Source organism: Myripristis murdjan, chromosome 3, assembly GCF_902150065.1.
Source record: "Myripristis murdjan chromosome 3, fMyrMur1.1, whole genome shotgun sequence".
Classification (NCBI taxonomy): Eukaryota; Metazoa; Chordata; class Actinopteri; order Holocentriformes; family Holocentridae; genus Myripristis; species Myripristis murdjan.
The window spans coordinates 1924262-1949587 of record NC_043982.1 but is presented as its reverse complement, the minus strand read 5'-3'; the positions used below and the strand labels follow the sequence as shown (position 1 = coordinate 1949587).

The window sequence follows — 25326 nt, the reverse complement described above, 5'->3', positions numbered from 1 at the left end:
ATAAAACCAGTAGAACCAGTGCATGCCATGACTCTGGTTTTCTCATTGTTGCCTATTAGAGCAGCTTTGGTAGCTCATGTCAGTTTGGATGGGTCTGCTCCGGCTACAGCGTCAGGTCCTCAGGGCTGAAGCCAGCGGAGGAGCGCCCACTCCTCCACATCACACAGCAGTGGAGTCTGACGGGCTCTCAGGGCAAGCTTGTTGACGTGAACAGCCAAATAATCACCAAGCTGTGTCTGGCTCGGCCGGTCTCACACACACTTGTTTCACCTCTGTCGAGTGTTCCTTCCTTACCCCTCGAACCGGCTGGAACCCTGCCTCACCACCCGGCTAACCTTCACGATTACTCCACTTTTATGCTGCATTCACTGCAAAAAGTCAAATCTTACCAAGATTATTTGTCTTATTTCAAGTCAAAATGTCTTATTTCTAGTCAAAATATCTCATTACACTTAAAATAAGACAAATTCTGCCAATGGAACAAGCAAACTTTTACTTGTTCACTTGTGTCACAAGTAAAAATTTGCTTGTTCCATTGGCAGAATATGTTTCTTGTTTCTAGCAAATTTTCACTTGTTTCAAGTAAATTTTCACTTGAAACAAGTGCAAATTGTCTAAAGACAAGTTATTTCTGAGCTGATCATGTCTTTAAGTGAAATGAGACATTTTGACTTGAAATAAGACAAATACTCTTGGTAAGATTTGGACTTTTTGCAGTGTTCATGTCATGTTGGATTTGTTTGCACGCTCTGAGGTGCGTCACCACAGGAACAAAAAAATGTCAGCAAACGTGATGAAACTGATGAAAGTGAAAGTGAAGAAATGAATCTTTGTTATTCCCTCTAATGTTCACTGAAACGGAGAAAACTGTCTGCGGCTTCTTTACTCGTTTTAAGTTTAGCTCATTTCCTTTCGCCACCTCGGAGAAACGTATTCCACTTTGTTAAACACATCAGATCAAACCAAATATGACATCAACATGGCATTAAAGGAACAGTTCACCAAAAAATAAAAGCTTTTTTTGTTTTGTTTTTTTGGTATCTATGCATCCCTGTGCCAGCTGAAACGCACATGCAGGTAACTTGAAGAATTCCATAACAGGTTCCAAAAAGTTCCAAAAAGGGTAAAAACAAAAAAAAAAAAACAAAAAAAAAAGGACACTAAAATTTCTCCATGCAGCTTATACAGCATGATCCAAGTACTCTGAAGCCAAAAAGTTCTATGCATACTGGGATATGTTCCAGCCCGCTCATGATAAATAAGAAATATCTATAGAAAGTGGATGGATGGATGGATGGATGGATGGGTTAGAGAAGGTCTTTCAGACTCTTCCAATTTGTGTGGTTAGTCTAAGCTTAATGCAACAGTGAGCACGTTTACATGCACACCTTATTCCTGTATTAACCGGAATATTCGCAATATTCCGTTTGCGCACGTGTCATGTAAACACGCACCGAACCCGATTAAGGTCATATTCCGGTTGGAGAGAATTCCGAATAAGACCCCTGGCATATGTCTGTTCCAACCGGAATATTGTGCCATGTAAAGACCTTAGTCGGAAAATGCCCCGAACCGGAATATTCAGTCATGACTGCGCATGCTCGACTCGCAAGGAATTCTGTGGCGTCTTTGTTGCTATGGTTACCTGCAAGCGGGGAAAACGGCAGGGCGAACAGCAGCAAGAGCCAGGAGACTGCAGTCCACCTTCAGCTAATGAAAGACTTAATTATCATGGAGGATATCGATGGGAGAAAACATAGAAATAGCGACAGAAGAAGAAGACAACGAGGAAGAAGACGAGGAAGAAGACTTCTTCGTCTGTTTTTCCGGCAGACCAGACGCCTACACGCGTGCTGCTGCCCCCCGCGGCTGAGTGTCGCATTACGTCAGAGAGTGGAATACGCCGAAACACGGGAACATGCCAAGTGACATGTAAACGGAATATTCCAGTTGCCGCGGCGCAGTTACCTTAACCGGAATATTGACCTGAACCGGATAAACGTAGTCAGTGTAAACACGGAACTACAAAAGAGCTTCCCATGAGTTTGTGTGTTATGAGAGAGCTCATGGGTGCATGTTAGCGTGACCTGGTTTACTGTGAAAGGCGACAGTGAAGATCTGCACTAAAAAATGGAACCAATTAAAGTCTTTTGCACTCAGGATGCAGTCGTTTGGCTTCTTAACCCTTCAAACCAGCTCCATGCAGAGGTGAGGACCAGCAAAAATGTCCTCACCCCAAACTTCTGTAACTGAAACTGGTTCTCACAAGGACAGAAGTACACACACACACACACACACACACACACACACACAGTCTAACTCTGGCCTATTGGCCTGGCACAAGCTGGCACGCCGGCCGGGTAATTGGCCTCTCGACACACTCCACTCCTCTACAGCCTGAACAAATGGAGAGAGAATGAATGAAGGGAGAGTCAGCTGGCAAACGAAGAGAGAGCTCGCCCAAGATTTGCCTCGCAGACAATACAGAGTACAGCGCCAATGTGACAAAGTGTTCGCTCAACCGAAACTCGGCCCGAGCGTGTGTGTCTGTGTGTGTGTGTGTGTGTGTGTTTTCCAGGCCTGTGTTATCTTGGCAGATGGACAGCAGAGTGTTAGGGATCTTGTGTGCTGTGTCTATAAGGACTTGCAAGAGAGCTGCTTTAGGGCATTTCTCTAGGAAAGAAAAGCAGCCCGGCTCTGCAGCTCTGCAAAATACATTACCAGAGTATTGTCTCAGCATGCAGACGGCAGAGAGAGAGAGAGAGAGAGAGAGAGAGGAACAGAAACCTCTGTGTGTAGCATGGGGACGTATATACAGACAGAGAGGTCGCTCCCCCGCGGCAGCAGAATAACAGATGAACCTGGTGGAGAGCTGGAAGGAGGGAGGAGGGAGGACGAGAAGAGACTTGAGGAACAAGGGAAGCATCATCTGCTATTCCACTGATCCTCCTGTCAGCCAGCGCACCTGACTGCAGGCCCTCCCACACACACTTCATTTGCCAGTAATTTGTCTTTAATGAAAAACTGGATCGTGGCTGTTAGAGATGAACTGCTTCTACTACAAAAAAAAAAAAAAAAAAAAAAAAAAAAAAAGATAAAATATCTGACAGACATTTTCAAATCTGAGTTAAAGTAATAGCCTAATTGTTTTTGATTAGCGCATTTTTTAAAAGTTATGTTGTGTGTTAATCATGCAGATCAGCCTGGTATGCAAATTAGATTATGACATCATCTAACAGCAGTAATATTAACTGCTTAACCATTAAACGTAATGACACAATAGCTTGTTAGCAACATTAAGGACACTGTGTTCATTTGTAAATCACCCACATTTCCTTTAAACTGAGATGGAATATCCAACGTTTGTTAGACAAGTTCAGTTTTGAATTATGATAACCATTTTTGAATAGCATGTGTGATTTTGATCACTTTTTTTTTTTTTTTTTTTTTTACAGTATATACTCTAGCATCAATTATTGTTGTAAATTTTATGTGCTGTTTATGGCTGTTTATTGTTTTTTAATGTACTGTAACTATGCTGCTGCCCTCTTGGCCAGGTCTCCCTTGAAAAAGAGATCTTTGATCTCAATGGAACTAACCTGGTTAAATAAAGGCTATAATAATAAAAATCAATTAAAATTAGCATCAAACAGTCAAATCTTATTCTCCTTCATCTAATGTAATATATCACTGCTTTTAATCACCCATTTACTTCATTTAAATCCAGCAGGCACTGAATTAGGTTGTGAGCATGTTCCAGTTGAAGAAATACTCCAAATTATTATAGTGAAAATGATTTCAGTGTGTATTAATTTTTATTTACCATTCTCCGCACCTTTTAAATGCTGATCATTTTAGTCATAATACTGATTTTAAAGTTTCATATTGACCTATCTGTACCACAGCCATTAAATTGTTTTTACTGTAGTAGTTGGCGATGAGATAGTCTGGCAAGCAGCTCAGAATAGCTCCCTGCCCAGTGCATGCTGGGATAGGCTCCAGGTTCCCGCGATCCTGAATTGGAAAATGCAGGTATGGAGAATGAGTCTGATCATTTTTTAAAATATCTAAATAAATAAATAAATAAATAAATAAATATTTGGATAAGAATTCAGATGTGTCACTTTATTGCATGTGATGAACCCTGCCTCACTGCACCTTGAAGAGCTGCTAACCTACATAAAATGATTTTAGTGAGGAGTTTTGCTGTCCCAGGACGGACTAAACACTGCATCCCAGGCTTTGCCACTCTGACAACAACAGAATGATGTGGGCCGCACTGAGTGCTGCTCCTTTGTTGGGTATGGTGATAGTCAAATTATATGACTTTGACAGTAAGCACAAAATATATTAGCAGCTTCAATGCGAACATACCGGCATGGGCTTTCAGAAACCCAAACGCACAAACACACACACACACCGGCACCTCGTGGCCTCCCTGGCTCAATAACAGACAGTGGGGTTGCTGCTGGAGAGGGGGAGATGAATGAGGTAATGGCAGTGGTGGTGCAGCTCGGCTCGCAGGAAACAAAGACAATTAATTTGGAGAGCGGCAGCCTCCAGCCCGGCCTCGCCTTACCTCACCACTTCCTGACAAGAACGACACACTGCAGGCCGTGCCACTGCACACTCGACATAACAACCTGCTCTATTTTCTAATAAGAAAAAAAAAAAAAAAAACTGCTTTATATACAATGCCACCCTCCTTGTTACAGTCCCTGCTGAAGCTGCAAAAAACAGGGAAAAAAGCCTGCCCAGTCATCTTTTGTCACCTCTGCTCTGCTCCAGGGGAATGTGCAAAGGACTGTCTTTCCTTATCTATGTTTATAGGGCTATTTCCATTGAGAGGAGACTGTATTTAATAACATATTACAGTATAGTATGTAAAATATAATACTAGTTATATTAGTATACAGAATATATTTGAACAAGCCTCATCTATCAGTGTAAACTACCTGATTGGTAATTTGTGACAGCAAATATTCAAATTAAGGTGAATGAAACAAGTGGCACAGAAATGGAATTTCACCAGAAAGCCTTTGCACAAAGCTGCTGCCCAAACGGGACCCAGGAGCGGACCAAAACATGACCATGGAGTCCGTGCAGCTTTACCGCATGATGCCAGTGTTGCTGCTGGCCTTGTAAAGCAGCCGCTCCACAAACCACACTCTGTCTCCTGGTGTGTGTAAACAGCAGCTGGTTGGGGAACCGGACGGGACAAAGGGAGTTTCTGCTGGATCCCTGGAAAGAGTGTCACCCTTTTTTCCCCCCATGTTCCCTGAGTATGGCCGTGTCCACACTCGGCTGGGGAAATGTGAAAATGCATGTTTTTTTTTTCCTGAGTCGGCATTTTCTGCCCACAAAAACAGAGCTGTTCAAAAATACAAAAAATGATTTCCAAGGTGTGTAAATCTGAAAACACTGGTGTGGACATGGCCTCACTCCAACACATATTTGTGCTGAAATTATTTAAAGGCCAGTACCAATATTTTGGAACTGAAATAGCTTGTTTTCTGTACAAATATTAAATTGGCAAAAAAATCTACAGAATTATAAGTAGACCATTGTCAGGCATAAAGGTCTTCACTACAATAATACTTATGAAGACTATGATCAAAATGTCTTATGACACTCAATTTAGGTTAAGACACACAGAGAGAGAGAGAGAGAGAGAGAGAGAGAGAGAGAGAGAGAGAGAGAGAGAGAGAGAGAGAGAGAGAGAGAGCGCCTTACTTCACTTCAGATGATCATTTCTGACTAGCTTACTGCCATCTACACTGTTACACACTCACTGCCATGCGGGACCTGAGCTCTGTGTGAACGGGTAAACCGGCATTACAGCCCAGGATTCCAAACCCTGCAGCATCCCGGCTCAGTGTTCTGATGCTCGTCCACTAATTTGATGGTACAGGACATGCTCTGCTCCAAACCTATGTGATATGATAAATGACCAGTGATTCACCATGTTCTGGATTGGACTCTGACTGGGAGATGCTGTGTTTCAGCTGGGTTGAGAGACTCTGACACAGCTTAACCTCGAGGTGAGATATAAAGACTTTTGCTAAACGGTATAGTTTTTTTTGTAGTACACAAAAAAAAAAAAAAAAAAAAGGAAAACCTGCTTGCTTGGTGTAAAAGTGGCAGTAGCACTTAAGGAGAGGACAGGCGAAGCGACACATGTACCTGCACCTGGCTCTTACTGGAGGTGTGTGTGTGTGTGTGTGTGTGTGTGTGTTGCAGTAGCTACTTAACTGTTGTACAGAAGTAAATGTGCCGTGTTCTCCTGAAGGAAAACACCAACAGCTTGAGATCATACACAAAGTCAGGTCTGCCTCTCTTTCTTTCTCTCTCTCTCTCTGTGTGTGTGTTTGTGTGTGAGTAAAGACAAGCCAGCTATTGTCTTTATCAGACACACACCATAGGACATGATAAGGAACAGCAGCAGATGCGTGTGTGTGTGTGTGTGTGTGTGTTTAGAGAGGATCGCTTAGCTCCATTAGGAACCACTCAGTCACAGCTCAACCCACCTCTCTTCCTCTCTGCTGTCAGGCACACACACACACACACACACACACACACACACACACACACACACCCAACCACCCACCCACCCAGGGGCATCTTCTTTCTGAGGCAGGATGACCCCTCACTAGCCCATTAACCCTTCACTCCCCACCCTCCAGTGAGGACCCCACCCACCGGCACCTGGGCTAAACTATGGAAAGGCCCATTAGCCCTTCATCAATCAGCAATGGCTCACCTGTGTGTGTGTGTGTGTGTGTGTGTGTGTGTATTTGACCTCTTTTGCGCTCTCATGTTACCTCTGTGCACATGTACGCACATACTAAACCTCAATTCTGGCAGCTGCTATTTGTTTTTTGGTCACTGATGCTGATTTATGGTCCTTTTACTTTGAAACCTGAGCAAAACTCATTTGATTTCCTTGATGAACACTGGAAAAACAGAACAAAAAAAAAGTAAAAGAAACTAAAAGTAACAGAAAATGTGCAAAGACATCAATATAAATGATGAGAAAATGAACAGAAAATCAGCCAAAAATGTTAAAATAGCCAATAATGATGATGATGATGATGATAATAATAATAATAATAATAATAATCCCAAAATTTAAAAATTACAAGAAAATGTGAAAAATGTGAAAAAGTGAAGGATGTTAAGAGGGTGAAATGAAATTGTTCAAAATAAACACCGGCCCACAGGATCGTGGATTTCAAAGGGTTAAGGAGCAACAGAGGAGTGTGAGTGGACTGGACTGGGGAAATGTTAGAGAAGTGAAGAGAAACAGAGACAGAAAAGAGAGCGAGACACAAGACATTTTACACAGATGGAACATCACTATATTCACATTTGACCATTTAAGGTCAAAGTCAAAAATCTCAAAAGTCAAAGTCTCTTATTTTAATGCCAAAAAATTCCATGTCCTCAGTTTAACCCCCAGAATTTTACTCGTGCCAGAGTGGAAAAGCCTGTGAGGCAGCATTTAGACCATGATGGGACACTAAAGCTCTGCCCTGAATTGAATTCTTCCACTGTTTATTTGCAGTTGTTGAAAGCTGGTTGTGTCAGGTGTCCACCTGGGTGAGCCCTCAGTGCGTCCGTTCACACCTGCACCAGAACGCCTCACCACGTGTCTGTAGCGACAACCTGTGATTGGTTCTCACTTCATTTGCTCGATATGCAAATAAACACATAGGGGAGAGTGGGGTAAGTAGTGCCAATTTTTAGTTAAAGTGCCTTTAAAGCGAGGGGATTACAGTAATGCCTCCAACTAAAATATGCACATGTAGTTTAAGATGTTGTGCATCCCTGGGAACAATCACTTTGGATCTTATATAAACTGTTTGAGAAATATAGCTTTTGAAAAAAAAGTGGTTTTGTGGCACAACTTGCCCCCGGTGCGGGGTAAATTGTGCCATTAGAGAGAATACACTGGGGTAAATTGTGCCATTGAAACTGAAGTAAAACAGATCATTTTAATCTCACAAATGATAATGCTATATAAAAGCAAAACAAATTAATACAAAATTATTTATTTAACATTTATTTATTATTTTAACAAGATCACAGGCCACTTTTCTATAACAAGGCCTAGAGCCACATGAACACATACCCAGAACAAAATAAAACTTCCAAAATGAGCACCTGCAAATCATCTTCATCTGAATCTGAATAGTTTTAGTGATCAAAGGAAAGAAGACAATGTACAATAACAATAAAATACAATAAAGTAATATATAGTATATAATCACAAGTTGTGCCACTGGCACAGTTTACCCCAGGCCCTTCATTTACCCCAAGCCCACCATTTTGAAAAAAATGCATCCCCCAGCTGTTTTGAGCTAGCATCATGCTAACTGTATAGACTCATGGTGTAGCTTACTAAAGTACTAAAACCCGTGTGAACTGTTTTCAAAGTTTTCTATAATTGTTCAAACACAGCAATCAAAAAACCTTGATCATGGAAATTTTACTTTGGAGGGCAAAAAGATGTTTTTTGAACTGAAATGTTCTTACCTCTCAAGCCATGTGTCTCCCTTCTTTGCAGGATGAGTGAAATGGATGCCTCTTCAAAAATATGTGGTCACATGACCAACTTCTTCTATGGTTTTCTAGATAACAGAGGTGGCACTACTTGCCCCTTGGCACAAATTACCCCACTCTCCCCTACATCATTTCTGTTTAGAAAGACCAAATGCGTTTTTTTTTTTTTTTTTTTTTTTTGTATGCCACATCTGTAACATCATTTCCTACCAAATTATGATGTCACACAAAATTTGAAGTGCTCTTCAAGAAACAATAAATCATCCAATATTCCAACTGCACTTCTTTTCTTTTCTTTCCATTTCACTTTGTTGTGAAATAAAACAGGATTTTATAATGTGCCGTGTAAATAAATGTTATTATGATGATGATATAAATCTGTTTGAAAGATCTGTCTGTCTTTTTATTATGTTTTATTCAGGCAGGCTATTTTTCCTATTGGGAAGCTGACAGGTTGGGCTGGTCCACAGCTTAAAACACAGGGTGTCATTGGAGGAGGCAGTCCTTCCAAGCAGCCTGTGACACATCTGTTTACAATTCAAATGAGATGAGGACAAAAGCGTCCCAGACCCCATCCGAATGTGGCCTGAGTGATCGGATCTCAAGACGCACTGAGGACACACTGGGGGCATTTACACCTGCACTTTGTGCTGTCCACTTGTGAATGCATCACCAAGGACCAGAGTTTATGAAAGGTGGAAACAGGGCTAGACTAACACCTCTGAAGTAAAACCGCGTCCTCACTCCCATTATATCAGGAGGCTGGCTGATATCTGAATTTTAAGAAGTCTAATTATGGCAAAACAACATATCAGTCTAATCCTAAACAAGAATGCAGGTGGGAGGGTGAGAAAGAAGAGAGGGAGTGGAATGGGTGGATAAGAGTGAGGTAATAAATAAAAAATAGATGTGAGGAGAGACAGAAGTGTGAGGAGAGCTGCATGGAGAAACAGAGTGTTGGTGGAAAACAGAGATGCTCTGAGAAACAGATATCAGTGATGGCCACTAGGAAAACAGGGGAGCTTACAAATGCACATACACCAAGTCCATTTGGGTTCATTTATTGCTCCATATCAAACTCTGTAAAATGAGATTTGTCCAATCCATGGCAGATCAGGCTGCTAGGTGAGAGCTCACCAGTGGGACCCGCCCTCCCTAATAATTAAAACGCTTCTCATTCCCCAATTTCCATCATATTTGTGTTTTCCAAATTAAAATGCCGTCTTCAGGGTCTGTGTAATGAAATTAAAAAAAAAAAACAACAACAACAAAAAAAACGAGGAGGCAAACAGCGAGGGGTTGCTGTGGAATTAATTCGAGTCACTTGACTAAAGCGAAACTGCAGGATTTTACCAGGAAGAAAGGGCTCTTCAATTATGCATGACTGTAACTGACTCTGTGATGCGAGACCGGCCCATCCGATCCGTGGCATTACCGCCGCTCTCAGAGGACCAGTGTGGCAGCCATTAGCAGTCAACGGACACACAGGGCTGGGGCTATCAACTGGCTCCACACAGGGATGGGCGTGACAACGGATGAGGCTATCTGCAGTCTTTCTGAGAGTGTGACAAGTAACACTGTAGACACTAGTGTGATGTGACGATGATGAGCAGAGAAACAGACCATCGAATAACCAGACATCTTATAGGAAAAAGACCCGCCCAGCCGTGATTTTTCTGTGCTTTTTTTGTTCTAAAAAACCAGTTCAAATACATCAGTTGAGGGTTCATGTGGACTAACATCTATGCAAATCAATATTTCTATCACTATCAGTGCAATGTGTTTTTTATTTTAAGAATTTTGCAATGTTTTCTGAATGGTGCACCCTCTGTACTCTTCTATTAAATGATGGAAGGATGACTAGCAATTTTTTTTTTTTTTTTTTTTAAACTACAGGAATGGAATTAAATGTGTTAACTCCACTAGTAACACAGGTATTCACACTGTGCGCCATCCTGAAATCCCATTAAAAGTGATGAAATGTTGATATGAGATATAAGACTTCCAGTCAAGGAAATGTGAAATTGGAGCACTTTTAAAAGAATGTATTCAAAATGTCCCAGCCCTTTTCACACTTGGGTTCCTTAGCCCTGGGCTAACTAAGCCCTGGGCTAAGTGCAGCCTAGGTTCACACTGGTAGTTATTAACCCAGGCCTAACTGTTAGTCCTGGGTTAAGGAATCACACTTGACAATCAGAGTCCAGAGCTGATGTCCTCAGAACACCTGTAGCAAAGTTCTGACAGGACAACAAACATTCTGTTGCCTTTAAAAAGTATTCCATTGCTTTTATCCTATAACCTTGATTCGCACTACAGACCTCAACCCTGACTTTTGGGGGTACCCCCAAACATTAGAGGTAACCCTGCTCTGGAGTGGGGTTTAGTTAGCCCTGGGCAAAGAGTGTGGTTTTCCCACATTCTAAGTTGCAAGTGAAAAGACAGTTAGCCAACAGTGAGCTCACTGAGGTCTTAGCTTTGGGCTAAGGTAGTGTGAAATGGGCTATGACCTAAAGAGGAAGAATGATTGATGTTTTAGTAGTCTAACAATTTAGCCCAACTGAGTAAAGCCAGTAAATGCCTTCACAAACTGTGAAGGCAAACTTTATGTTGTGGGAAGATACTTTATGGATTTCTTTCTTTCACTCAGCTTTGATAGAAAAGAGTACACTGCAACTTTGCACCAGGTGTGTCTGGAATTCCAATTATAGTGCTTCCACGAGTGACAAATCCATGGATCAATCCCTGCACTTGGACAAGACATATCTATCACTCTGCAAACGATCTACTGTGGGAAAGCAGGAGTTCACGTCATTATGCTTTGGAAGAACACAATCCACTGGATATGAAGTGACACTGTGTCTGCAGCCCAGGAGGAGATGAATGGATGTTGCTAACGTCTCTTGGGGGCAAACACTGTCAGGAGTTGATAGTGGGGGTATTTCCTGGTGTTTTTTGGTCTCTATTTGTTCTTGCTCAGGGTCCGCTGCTTCTCAGCGTGCTCTACTATCTTCTCTTCCACGTAGAGGCCTTTGCGGCGTCGGACAGCGTTCATGTATTTGAGGGCCTGGTTGGCGGAGTCGGCCTTCTCTCCAAAGTGCAGGTATTCTTCCTCTGTGGTGGGAACCCAGTAGGGATCGCTGCTGATCACCTGGGGCAGAGGGAGGAGGAGAGGGATGGAAATGTGTCAGTGATGGTATGGCAGAACGTTAAGCTGCACTAGGCAGTGCTGCATGTCGATGCCCCCAAATAAAGATGGAGCTGTTTGAATTCTGAGGACATGAATGCCAGGAAAACCTGTAAGATGCTGCTTACCAACCTGGTCAGTCTGTGATGCTTTATCCTAAAAGGATAAGAGAGATCTAATGCCTCTGAGTCCTTTTGGGTCTATTTGTACATTTCCTCACTGAGATCAATAAAGTTTATCCATCAATCAGAAGGAAACAGACGCTCTTCTCTGTTGCAGTCCCACTTGTGATTTGGACAGATGTAGCTCTACATAAAAATCCTGAATAACCTGAAATAGCAAAGCTTCAACAACCAGCCCACATTCATCCCACTGAGATTACTTCAGTCAGCCAGAGTTTACCAACATGGGGTTTGGGAACCACCAAAGGTTTCTTGAGAGGTTTGCAGGGGGTCCACGGCAAAATGAGGAACAGTTTCAAATCACTTTAAAAAAAAAAATCACACAAACTACTGTGTAAGAATGACTGTTGTTTTGACTGGTTGCACTAACTGTTATTAAATCAGCACTCATCCATAAGTAAAATCTGCACATTTTGGTGCTTGGGACAAAATCATATCACATGGTCTAATACTTTTTTTCGGTCTGTGATTTGAACTTTTTTTTAACCCTCACATCACAAAATTGAGGACTATACCTGTGATTTTGCATATTTTGCATCATATCTACAAAATGTATATACTTAAGGTTTCTGTTAATCTTTTTCCAAGCAGGTGTATTTTACAACTCTGACATCATTTCCTCTTACTTTCCTCCAGCCGTTGGATTCCATTCATTCCCGTATGATATGAAAATGAACTTTCAGAGAGTTCAGACTTTGTTCACACCAACACCATAATAAAGTCGTGCACATTACTCTTCCTACTAACAGCAGCAGTGTTGTGTTGTGATGACTTGAAACCGAGCGGAGTGAAATGCTCTCTCTGCTAGGAAGCAGTCCGCGGGGAAACGTTTGCTTTCCACAGCCGATTATTAGCTCTGTGGATTATGAATGTTTACAACTTTGTTAGCTGCAGAAGCAGAACATTACAAAGTGGCTGTTTTGACCAAAAATTCATTTTTAGAAATCGATTTTGATTCCATGCTGTGAAATACTTAGTAGCCCTGCATGATTTTCAGAATGGTTTGTTACATTCTAAAAAGTGGGTAAATTGTAGTGAACAGGCCAAACATTGAAAAATCACTGGTATAATCCTTAAAATCTATGACTTCAATGGCTTCTTCTGTCATCAAACGCAATCAACTGCAGAATAGACTGCAGGGATCAAAAGAAAAGGCTCGTCAGGACAACCAGCCCTTACAGTCATGCGTGTGCACACACACACACACACACACACTTCATTCTGTCTACTGCTGTGCCACTTGGACCCAGGGGAGATGAGCAAAGCGTTGGGATGTGTGTGTGTGTGTGTGTGTGTGTCTGGGTGTATGTTTAAGTCCTGAATTCCCCGCAGCTTTCTGGGGGAGGCGGAGGGTGATGCAATGCCTGCGGCTCTATCTTACACACACAAACACACACGCATACACACACACAGTCTCAATGCCACAAAATGACGCATGACACACACACAGTACAATTACTGTACCAGCACGAGCAGCGGGGTCTTGCACCTGGCTCTGGCTGCACTGGGACAGATGGCAGAGAGGGAGCTACAACAACGGGCGGATTACAGGACACACACACACGCATACACACGCACACACGCTCCACGTGACCAGCATATGCCTGAGCACAATGGCGTTCAGTGGGGGGGTGGATGGGTAGGTTACAACAGTGAAGCCCTTGACTAACTGTCTGAATGAAAGAATGAATGAATGAATGAACGTCCACGCGTTCAACAGGAGGCCCACCACTCACATCAGGACAGGCGCACGCACGAGTGCACAAAGACAGACCCGCCAGCATGCATGACCACAAACACCTACAGACACAGTAGCACGCGCGCAGTCGTGCACACCATGCAAGTGTGTGTGCAGACAAACACACTGCTTTTGAACACCGGTCAGCTAAGGCTCTGCGCTCGGCTTGGGCTGCACTTCTTTACAAAAGCTTTGGTGTGATGCTTTCTCCTGACTGTCCAAGTGCATACTACATTGTGGATGACTTTTAGGAAATAAATGAAAAAAAAAAAAAAAAAAAAAAAAAAAAAGACTTTTACTTTAAAGTGCAAATGCATACTATCCTTTTTTTGTACAGAGGCTTGGTAGTCGTGTCATGAATCTCCAGCTGCTTCTGACACCATCAACAAGGTCCAGTGGAGAATTGGCTATGTGCAGATAATGCCACTAGATTCAAGATTCAAGATTCAAGATTTATTCGTCACATGCATGAATGTACAGGTACAGCAGCAGTGAAATGTAATTGCGACAACTCCAGCACTGTGCAAGTAAAAAATAAAAATAAAAAATAAAAATAATAATAATAATAGCAATAGTAATAATAATAATTTAAAAAAATAAAAAATAAAATGAAATAAAATAAAATAAAAATAAAGATAAAATAGAAAGAATATATGACATTCCTATATACAAGATATACCAAGAGGGCTAAAAGAGATAAAAAAAAAAAAAAATGAACTGTTGATGTGGATGCACATTAGTTAAGCAATGTTCTGATTAAAAGTGAAAAATATGCTAATGAAACCTTTGTGATGTGATGCAGGTTACTGTGACAGTACACTGCCTTGTGTTTAACCTCAGGCTCTGCTCCAAAACAGTCTAACAGTAGTGTTAGCTTGACAAGAGTCTGCTCAGTTAACCTGAACAAACTGCTCACTGTGCCTTTGAATGATGGCTGATGAGGACAGTGGAGGTTGCCGTTGTGAGGACAGGGAAAGTGTCCAAGGAGTGCTCAGACATGCATGTCCTGCAGAGAGATGTGCACTGCACTGATGCAGTGAATAAAATTCATTTTATGGAACAGATAATGACTTACACACTGTTACATATAACAAAGTGTTTCTTTTTTTTAATGACACACAGTTGACTTCATGTACAAGAAAAAAAATAATACATTTTTGTGTTAAGTGTTGACTTTCATATATTTTACTGTTCCTGTTCGTTGACTCTGAACGTAATGTACAGGAGGCTATGCCCACTGTGGCCATGTGACCATGCCTACCCCACATCCCCTGTCCTGAATTTCACCCAGTCTCATCTGGCCACCCTACTGCCCAAGTACAATTTGATCAGGGAATCCCATCAATGTGAACTATAGCACTCCACTACAGTTTCACACAACCCCCATGGTTACTATTGTCACTCAGTAACCAGCACTTTTCTTTGCCGAAACACAGATACACACAAACTAAACAGGTTGGTAGGACTGGGCATCAGAATTTGGTCCCTTTAGGATGCCTTACACACCTTGGTCCTACAGAGTACTGGACAAAGGAAGGGTCACTCAGTGCCACGTTGGTTTCGATCTGTCTCTATGCGTGGCTCATGTGCTGTTGTGAACACAGAACTGCAGGTGAAAAAATCCACGATATGAATTTAAAAACCACACGACTGATGAAGACAGTCAACAGAAGAGTCACAGAGAGACAGAGTGTGTGTGTGTGTGTGTGTGTGTGTGTGTGTGTGTGTGTGTGTGTGTGGGAAAGAGAACTGAAGCAAAAAGCAAGGTGAGCACGTTAGAACGGCTTGAACTCTAAAAATAGGGTGTAGAATTAACTAGAATTAAAACTGTGAAATAAATTCTTGACACAGGCTCTTGTATTCTTTCAGTTCTTACAGTTTTCTTCACAGTCTTCTTGATCTTCTTCTTTATAACTTGCTAGTAATATAATGTAAATGACAGCTTTCAGTTAACAGGTTCAGTTAGCTATTCTGCCCTCCTTATATGTTTCTAAAAATGCATAACTTAGCTAACGGTAATCACTTGCAATAAAGCTCCAGCCTCAGAACTTAAACACAGGTTATTTACTTGTCCATTTGTAAAACGACATCTAATATCCAAGGCTTTGTTGATAAAGTGAGACAAAGGCACTAGCATGTGTACACTCTTACTTTGACTGGCAGAATGAAACTATGGCAAGCCCTGGGAGTAAAAAAAAAAAAAAAAAAAAAAAACAGGCTATCTATGGCAACCCCAGTGGGACCCAAAGCTGAAACTGCAAACCCAAACCCAATCTAATACTAAATAGTCATACAATACACTTTAGTGACACTTTGGTGTTTTAGCTGCATTCGCTATATTTTTAACCATCAACACAATATATTGCCTTCATTTCAATCCACTGGTCATCAAACTGGGTGCTAACATGTTCCAACTGGAGAAACATTACTGGAATATCTTCAACACATGACAGTGGTTGTTATTTGAAAGCAAACAAATTCATAATGCTGATGAATCAAGTTGAGTATCAATAAAGAAAATGGTGAACTGATTTCAGTGTGTATTAATTATTATTTAACCTTTTCAGCACTTTTTTTTTACAATACTGTGATAACACTGAAAACAGTGGAAATATTAATGTTGAATTTTCTTGTTGGCTCCAGTTAAACAACAGAAATGAGCCATCTCTGTTCAATATTGTGGAAAAAGACAAGTTCTAAGTTTAGATGCACATTAGATGCATGTTGCCTCTGAGCTGATAAAGAATAAAGCAAACACTAGAAATACATGCTGCACACAATCAAACACATACAGAGTGAATGAAACATGGGTGCAGTGTAAAAATACACCAAAAATATGACATCTATACAGCATGAGCTTGTGAAAATATTAATATACATGCAATGCAGATACATGCAATAGATAACTTGTGAAAACGCTTCAAAAAGGATTTGGAGAATGTGTTCTATGACGGAACATATGAGAACACTTCTACGTACACACACTCACACACGCACATGCACACCCAAGCATACACACACACACACTACTTGTTCTGTCAGACAGATGCGTGTCCCTGATCAATACAATTCACACAGTTCTCCAGTGCCTGGCTGAACAAAGGCTCCATTCTGATGGAAATCTAATGTAAACGTCCCCACAGGAGCCGCTAACCCTCCAGTTACACAACAATACGACACTCAAAATCTTCTCCCTCTGTTTCTGCGCTCATTCATATGCTAATCAGATATCCAGGCCATATCAAATCGCTGTCAGGAAGAATGCTGACATCAGCACGGAGCGCTGAGTGGGTCCTGAAGCAGTGAGGGGGGGCGGGGGGTGGCGCTGGGTTCACCGCAAACTCATTGTCAGTGTCTGGTGAGTAAGCGTCTGCAGATAAATGTAATCGGACAACTTTTAACGAGGCACAGACACAATGGCTGTGTGAAAGAGGACTGGGTGGGGGGTATGTGTGTGTGTGTGTGTGTGTTTTGATGTGTTGGTAGATGGCCAGGGTTAAAATGATGACAGGAAGGTCACGGCACACACTCAATGAGCCTAGGGTCTTAAACTGGCTCCGCTGCAGCTATAGCATATGTCATGCATTTCATTCTTTCAGTATAAGAGTTTAGTGTGACCTATTAGGACAAAACAGTCCCGTTATTAAAAACTGGACAACAGCCAGTCAGCATTTCCACCATGGTGGATATGATGCAACATGTTTGATTACATCCTTTTAGCACAACTGAGCAAGACAAGTCTTGAACCCATGTTGTTGGACTGATACCAGATTTCTTGTGTTTAAATTCATTCACAACATTTCACCCTCGATATCTCACAGCAAATTCCTTTGATTAAACATAACAACAATAATAATAAAAACTCAGAGGAGAGAATTAGCAAAATATCAGTAAGAAAAAAATCACAGTAAAATGAATTATAATTATGATAAATATATATTGAATTAATTTACAAGGAATTCACAGTGACACTGATACAAAAAAAAAAAAAACAAAACAAAAAAAAAAAAAACAGAGGGTGAAATAAATAAAATAACAGCCTACCCACAAGCTCCTGACATTGAACACTGGCACGTAATATTAGCTACTGGCAGCTTTAATTTAAAAATATTGACATTGGTTCTGGCCTTCAAAAAACACATATCGGTCCAAACCCTAATTTGGACACCAATTAATATTTTGGAACCATTCTCACTACTACTGGATGTGAATGATATATTGAAAACGAGGTTAAAATTGTGACCTTCAGCATTAGTTTGAGAGTCTTTTCCAACCAGATGAACAGCTATATAAAGCTAGAGGAATTTTCTCACTGTGTGCTCTGAGGTCCCAAATGCTGAGAGGTTTTATGTGGAGGATATCTGTGAGATTATATTAATTGTAGCAGCTGGCAGGGGCCCTAGGCTCAGCAATCGACTGGAAATTCGGTTTCCATCAACACACTTGAACTTTTTAAGGGCTTCTTTAACTTGGACAATGGTTTGTATTTTCATTTTTAATCTTGTCTGAATCATTCTGTGCACTTGCCCATTTTTTAGTTTGTTTTTTACCCAGATTTTTTTTTTTTTTATCATTCATATTCTGAGTTAGCCTGTAAATCACTTGTGCCTCACAAACTCAAGAAATAAGAACAAATAAAACACAAAAATAGTTTTTGTTCTTTTCTAAACATGTCCAATCCAACAACAGACTGCTCATATGAGGATTCAGCTGTGACTATCCTGATCTCAAATTACTCTGGGGTAGCATGGAATGCATGGTACATAATTGCAAATGAACTATGGTGTGTTTTTGTGCTGTGTGTATGTGTGTGTGTACCATGCACACTCATTAGCAAGCACCAGGGCTCTTGGACATTCAGCCAATTAGATCAAGCAACCTGGAACAGGCACTACTTGACCTTTGCCAGTATAGAGACACACACACACACACACACACACACGTACCTGCATGCATGCAAACACACACACACACACACACACACACACACACCCTCTGAAATTGCATCCGATGAAACCATCTCAGAGTCTTCCAGGCAGGCAGGAAGTAACTGTGGCTCATTGTAAAAACTGATTAACACAGGCCAAGCTAATCGTGACATCGTTGTTAATGCTGAATGGGGAAGTCTCTCAGCGTTCGAGTAATACTAACTGTGAGGTGAGAGGGGTCAAGAGAGGAGCGGGGAGAGGAGAGGGAGAAGATAGCAGGCCTTTAAATATTCCGTGTCCTCGGTTGGCGGGTTCAAACAAGGTCTCTCTTTCTCACAGATACAAAGGCTGCATTGAAAAGACTCCACTACTGCAGAGTGCTGCGTAGTGCCCTGTAGAGACCAGTGATGTCATGTGGAGTTACAGCACGTCCACTACTCATTTTGATGTTTTGGAAGCCCCTAAGGGTGGAACATTTACTTCAATAGATTATTTTAAAATTAAGTTTGATAGTGTAGTATAATGGCTACAGGTTATGTAAACTGGTTAATTGTAGGGTAGCCCAACTACGATTTAGTGTGAAATGTGCAGGACTGACTTATAGTGCAAAGATAAAGCCTCCACCAGAACAGAATGATGTCTCACTTCGAATCACTCTGCTCCGTTTGTATGGAAACAAATACACAGACATGTCAAGATGCTAGCATAGCCATGGTAAAAGCTGAAAATAATCCTATTAAGACAGGCCAGAAGAACCCCACATACTGGAAGATTACATTAAAATACACAAACCAGGAGTAACTGGCAAACAGCAAATCTCTAGAAAAAGTTTAAAAGTGAGTTTCAAAACATTCTGATATGTGACATGAGTAGGGACATTCTCTTCTGAAACCAGTGTTTCCTATACTCGAACTGACAGGAGCCAATTATGGAGTTACTAAAACATGACACATTTGTTGTATAATGTTTAAGTTACCATTGTTACCTAGGATAGCGAGCATTAGCTAATGCCAATTCCTTCAGTCCAGCTGCTTTGATTTGAACCTTCTCCAGCTCTGTTCATCTCATGACAGCAACCAAAACATAATGTTTATGTGTATTTTAATTTGTTTGACAAAAGAGCAGCTCAGACCAGCCTCTGTTTCAGTCTGTTTCACGGTTTCCGGGTCCATCCACCCTGAGTGTGACATCAATAAAGAATGGCCACTGGTGCCACTTTATTGATCCCTGGTTGGGATCAATAAAGTACATCTATCTATCTATCTATCTATCTATCTATCTATCTATCTATCGATCTAAGTAAACAAATCAGTCTGACAATCTTGTAGATGCTACTTTTCTCTCACCATGCAACCATCTCTCACTTCAAAGCTTTACTGGCAATGGTTGTTCAGAAACAGAATATGTATCAGAAAACAATAACACTATAGCAGCAGTAATACATTTAAATTTTCAAAATGACCCAAACAACACTTGACATTCAAACCATAATTAGAAAATTATTCGGTTTGAAAACGGAATACACAATATTACAAAATAATCTCTCTTTGCAAAGAGCTTGACCCATTACCCCAGCTGACACTGTCCATATGGCACGGAAGACGTTGAGATGTATGTGTGGTGTGTGTGTGTGTGTGTGTGTGTGTGTGCATGTTGGGGCTAGAGCCAGCCAAGCGGCAGGTATAACGCTCTAAAGCACATGTGGTGTCTATCTCAGCTTTGATCCTGAGTCCCCAGAGGAAACCATCTCATTAACCACGCGGCCTCACTGACCCACAACAAGCACAGTCAACGCTCCGACTCTGGAAATGTATGCATGAGTGAATATGCGTCTGTGTGTGTGTGTGTGTGTGTGTGTGTGTGTGTGTGTGTGTGTGTTTGTGTGTCCAGATGTGTGTGATGTCTGTACAGGTGTTAATAAAGCAATGATAGAGTGCAGTCCTGTAAGATCATAAATTGGGAATGCAGGTAAAACTCATGCATGCTTTTCTGTGTGTGTGTGTGTGTGTGTGTCTGTTTTAACAAGGTCTGGTGGAGGTGTTAGGAGGTGAAAGCTAGTTCAGGTACAGTCAAGAGGAGCAGGGAAATGAATCTAACCGCCCAGTCCCTCTTTCTACATGAGCTCGGTCCTTCATTTGTGCGAGTAAGCAACATAACTAACCTGAGACCAGCGCTCTGCAGGACCAGGAGGCCAGTTTGGTATCCAAAACCTGTTCTGGTCCCAGTACTGGCTGAACTTCTGATTGCTATTGCAGGTTGAAAATCTATGGACACTGCTTATAACTCCTTTACATTACCTCTGGGCTTCTTTCTCTTACATTTTACATTTTTAGGATTTTAGATGAAACATTAATGAACCCTGCAGGGAAACTGAGTACTAAGTTAGGTATTAAGTTTCAGACATTTAACAGATGCTCTTATTTAGCATAACTTGTGTAACAGCTGAATAAGCTAAAGTCCATGTATAGCTAAAACTTTACGTTCATGTATCTTGTAAACAGAATAACTGACTTAATAATAATAATAATAATAATAATAATAATAATAATAATGAGTAATAAGGAAGCGCTTAAAACAAAAATAGCATTATGTCAAAGTTTGTTTTTGGTAATAATGGTTTGGAGGCAAGACAAATGTACATGGCTTTGCACTTTTCTGATTTCCTTTATACACACTGAAAATACAAATCCATTTGATATTACTGATAGTAGCATCTCAAACACTGATAATATGACTGGATTGAACTGAATGGTTTTTATCTCACACACCCACTGACAGATCCTCAGTCAAAGACAGCAGTGGACCTCAAATCCACAGACCTGGTGACAGCCTGAGTGCTGAAAAACATTTTGTCAGTCATGATATAAACACGACTTGAAAATATCCTTGCTGTCGAGAGCGAGCTTTCCTTTCAACAGACACATTCGACAAGAATGACCCACCTGACTCTTCACTGTTCTAAGCACCGTGTCCCACTAGAAATTACTAAGAGGGCTTTCAGATTACCAAGGATGAAAGAGTGTAATTATTAAAAGGTCTCTTTACAACAAACTTAATCATCTGCTGGTTTCGGAAAGAAAGACACTTTTAAGAACATTCACAAAGTGACTTCTTTTGATTGCTACCTGAGAACTGAACTTAAGAAAACTAAAAAGAAAAAAAAAAAGAAACCAAGCTAGTATAACTATCACTGTTTCCAGCTAAATATAGACCATGAACGATCTCTGTAAATGAACAATATAAGAAAAAGGCAGCAGTGAATTCATTATTCACTGACACATGCAGCTTCACTCATAAATCTTCTGCAAATGTTTCATGTTAGAGTCATGCATGAAGAAAGGCCAGAGTCAATATTTCAGAAACTGATCGGATCTGGCAAATCCCTCCTCAAGACTGAGCGAAATTCCCTAGAAAGCTCCTTTGCAACACCAGTGAAAACAAAAGAAATAATTAACTGTATAGTTGGCTGACCAGCTGGGGTGTTTCATCCAGTAACTTGCTTACGGGAAGCATTTGTTTGGAGCGGAAGAGATTTAAGTTTAAAAACTGAGAGTGAGTGAATTTTTTGTTTTCAGAAATGTCTGGATGTTGGACAGGGATGATGGAGCTCCTGGCCATCCTAGCAGAGGAGCATAATAACCTGTATATTCATTAAAACAGGAAACACAGAGCAATGACACGCAGTGTCTTCTATCATGTGTGTTAAACCCCTGGCTTTGCCTGACCTATCTTGGACTGTCATGTCATGTCTGAGTCAGTCAACATGGACAGTTAATGGATAATAACAATGTGCATATTGTAGGTTACAAGTGTTGCTCCCTGAAAAGTCAGCATGGGATGAGACCTCTGACACCTGGACTTAAGATCTTCTAATACTTCATATGCACTTAGATTCAGATAATTTATGTAGAGATTTAAAAAAAAAAAAAAAAAAAAAAAAAAAATCTATCTATCTATCTATCTATATAGATAGATAGATAGATAGATAGATCTCTCTCTCTATATATATATCTATATCTATATATTTATATCTATATATCGATATAGATATATAGATATATAGATATAGATATATAAAGCCCCGCTGATGCCTCTTTACAAAAAAGACTATGCTGGAATGACCAACTTTAAAGGCAGCAAAAAAAGAATGCAAGGGTCAAGGCAGCAGTGGTTGGCCAGTGGGACTAAAATATTAATAACAATCCAAAATAATTACCTCCCAGTGGCTGAAGACTAGCTGTGGACTGGCCAATCCGCTGGTCCTCTTGCGGATCTCGTCGGCAAATCCGAAGCTCTCGGCCACGGGGAGGATGGCCTTGATGATGAACATGTCGGTCCCTTCCTTCATTTCTTCATGGAGGACGCGGCCCTCTCGCTTCCCCAACACGCCATACACTCGGCCTGAGAGACAAGAGAGACACAGGGTTAACTCATTCATGTACACACACCACACAAACACATTATAAGAAAAGAGAAATGGGTAGACAGAAACAACACAGAGACACTTTAAGTGAAGAGAAACACTTACAGACATCCCAATATCAACTACATAACCTATACACATGACATCACAAATCACAAATGTAGGGAGAGATACTGTATATATATGTCTAGGTTGAAACACACACACACACACACACACACACACACACACACACACATCAACAACACTAAAGTGTATCTAACATACTTGCATACATACTTAAGTGTGTATCTAACATGCAAGCACTCTGTTAACTGTCTCTGTGGCTATCCATTACAACACAATCTAATGATGACCCTATTCATATTTGCTTACACACACACAAACAATTGAAATACCTATTGATCAGTTCAGTCTATTGGTCTGTATGCTCAAAATGGTCCCCTAAATGGATAAACATCTCCCAACAAATAAAAGTGCACAACACCAGACACACTCAATAGAAGCCTTGGCCTGGGCAGTGTTTGGTGTGTGAAGGCAGATGTGACTCTCACTGTTCTCTTCGTTCTGCTCAGAGCGACTCTGTGAGAGATTTGGCTTCAATGTGGGTAGGAACGATGAGACGTTGCAAATACGCACCGTACTTAGTACCTGGAAGTGAACATTACTTTCAAAAAACATATCCATTTTGAAGATGAAGTTCGCTAGCTAGATGGGGTTTGAGTTGTTGTCCATTAGTCCAAAAGGATTGGTTTCTTTATGTATTTCTAAAATGTAGGTTGTTGAAGACCAGCCGGTCAGAGCAGTTGCAATGCTAGCATACACAGCCACTTTTCAATGGAAATGTGGCCATGTGTAGTTCTTGGAAAGAACTCGTGAAGACAACTATGTGTCTGTGTGACTAACATGGTGGAACAAGATGAAACACAATTAGAGAGTGATGATGTTGATAAAAGGCTCAAATGGGTAATGCCTTCTGAGGATAAGTGATCACAAGAGTCACATGTAACACATCAAAATGACAAGGTGCTTTCCAGTTGTTTCCACCCATTAAAAAGAGAATGAACTAGATCTCAGTTCTGCTTTGCCAGTGTACTAAACACTTGCCTCATCACTAAAGGTGACCTGGCTTTTGTGGTTGGAGCTGCTCACCTATGGAAGTCCCTGCGTGACAATCACATTTCAAAACTTATTTTTATGCTATTATTTTTCAGTTCACTGCAAAAACGCAAAATCTTACCAAAATTATTTGTCTTATTTCAAGTCAAAAAAGTCTTATTTCTAGTCAAAATATCTCATTATACTTGTTTTTAGACAACTGTCTCTTGTTTCACGTGAAAATTTGCTTGAAACAAATGAAAATTTGCTTGTTTCATTGGCAAAATTTGTTTCTTGTTTCAAGCTAATTTTCACTTATTTCAAGTGAATTTTCACTTTTTCCACTGGCAAATTTTGCCAATGAAACAAGCAAATTTTCACTTGTTTCAAGTGAATTTTCACTTGAAACAAGAGACAGTTGTCTAAAAACAAGTTACTTCTGAGGTGATCATGTCTTATTTTAAGTGTAATGAGATATTTTGACTAGTAATAAGACATTTTTGACTTGAAATAAGACAAATAATCTTGGTAAGATTTTGAGTTTTTGCAGTGTTTGATTGTTTTGATTTCATGCCTTCTCTATTGTTACTACATAAGCCCATAATTTCACTATTATTACTAATATTTTCCTGCTCATGTTGTTCTTCTGTTATGTGAATTCTATCTTCTTTGTGAAGCACACTGTTTTGAAAAAGCGTTATATGAATGAAGTTATTACTATCATAAATCTATACTGTTCAGTACAAGAAAGTGGCAATTAAAATTGAGATTCAACACCAACAGTGAAGAAGTGGCATCAGTGCATCAGAAATCATACCAAAAGCCCATGAGATCAAAAAGTCATACAATTTTTTGGATATTTGTCAGATAATAGCTCACTTAATGGGCCTGTTTCGATTCGGCTGACAAAGCACTTCTTTGTCTAACGAGCTGCTGTGGCTGCTAACAAGCCTGGAGATATTGTTTACCAACACACTAAACGGTATCTCAAGCCTCATTTTCATCTTAATGACTTTCAGACGACAACAATTTAGGGGCTGTTTTGGAGCATTAGTCAAGGCTGAGTGCTGGAAGGTGGTGGTTTGCGAGTCGGTCCTTCGCTCTGTGGCTGAAATTAATAATCTTGACATTTCCAGAGGCCTCTGACCTCTTTAAATGCGACGAGTTGCATAACTACTGATATGTCCAGATTTTGTTCGCCAATAACGACA

The 25326-nt window shown here is 40.6% G+C and overlaps 1 protein-coding gene across 2 annotated transcripts in view; it reads right to left on the bottom strand.

The window, feature by feature from the left end:
* Positions 1-9607: 9607 nt before the first annotated feature.
* efl1 (elongation factor like GTPase 1) overlaps positions 9608-25326 on the bottom strand; it is a 150338-nt gene continuing 134619 nt past the window's right edge. For both annotated transcript variants that reach the window (XM_030045185.1, XM_030045177.1), the window contains 2 exons: positions 22811-22995; positions 9608-11710 (listed from right to left, as the gene is read on the bottom strand). In XM_030045185.1, the coding sequence (XP_029901045.1) occupies positions 11522-11710; positions 22811-22995 (374 nt within the window). In that variant the 3' untranslated portion in view covers positions 9608-11521. The remainder of the gene's footprint in view (positions 11711-22810; positions 22996-25326) is intronic.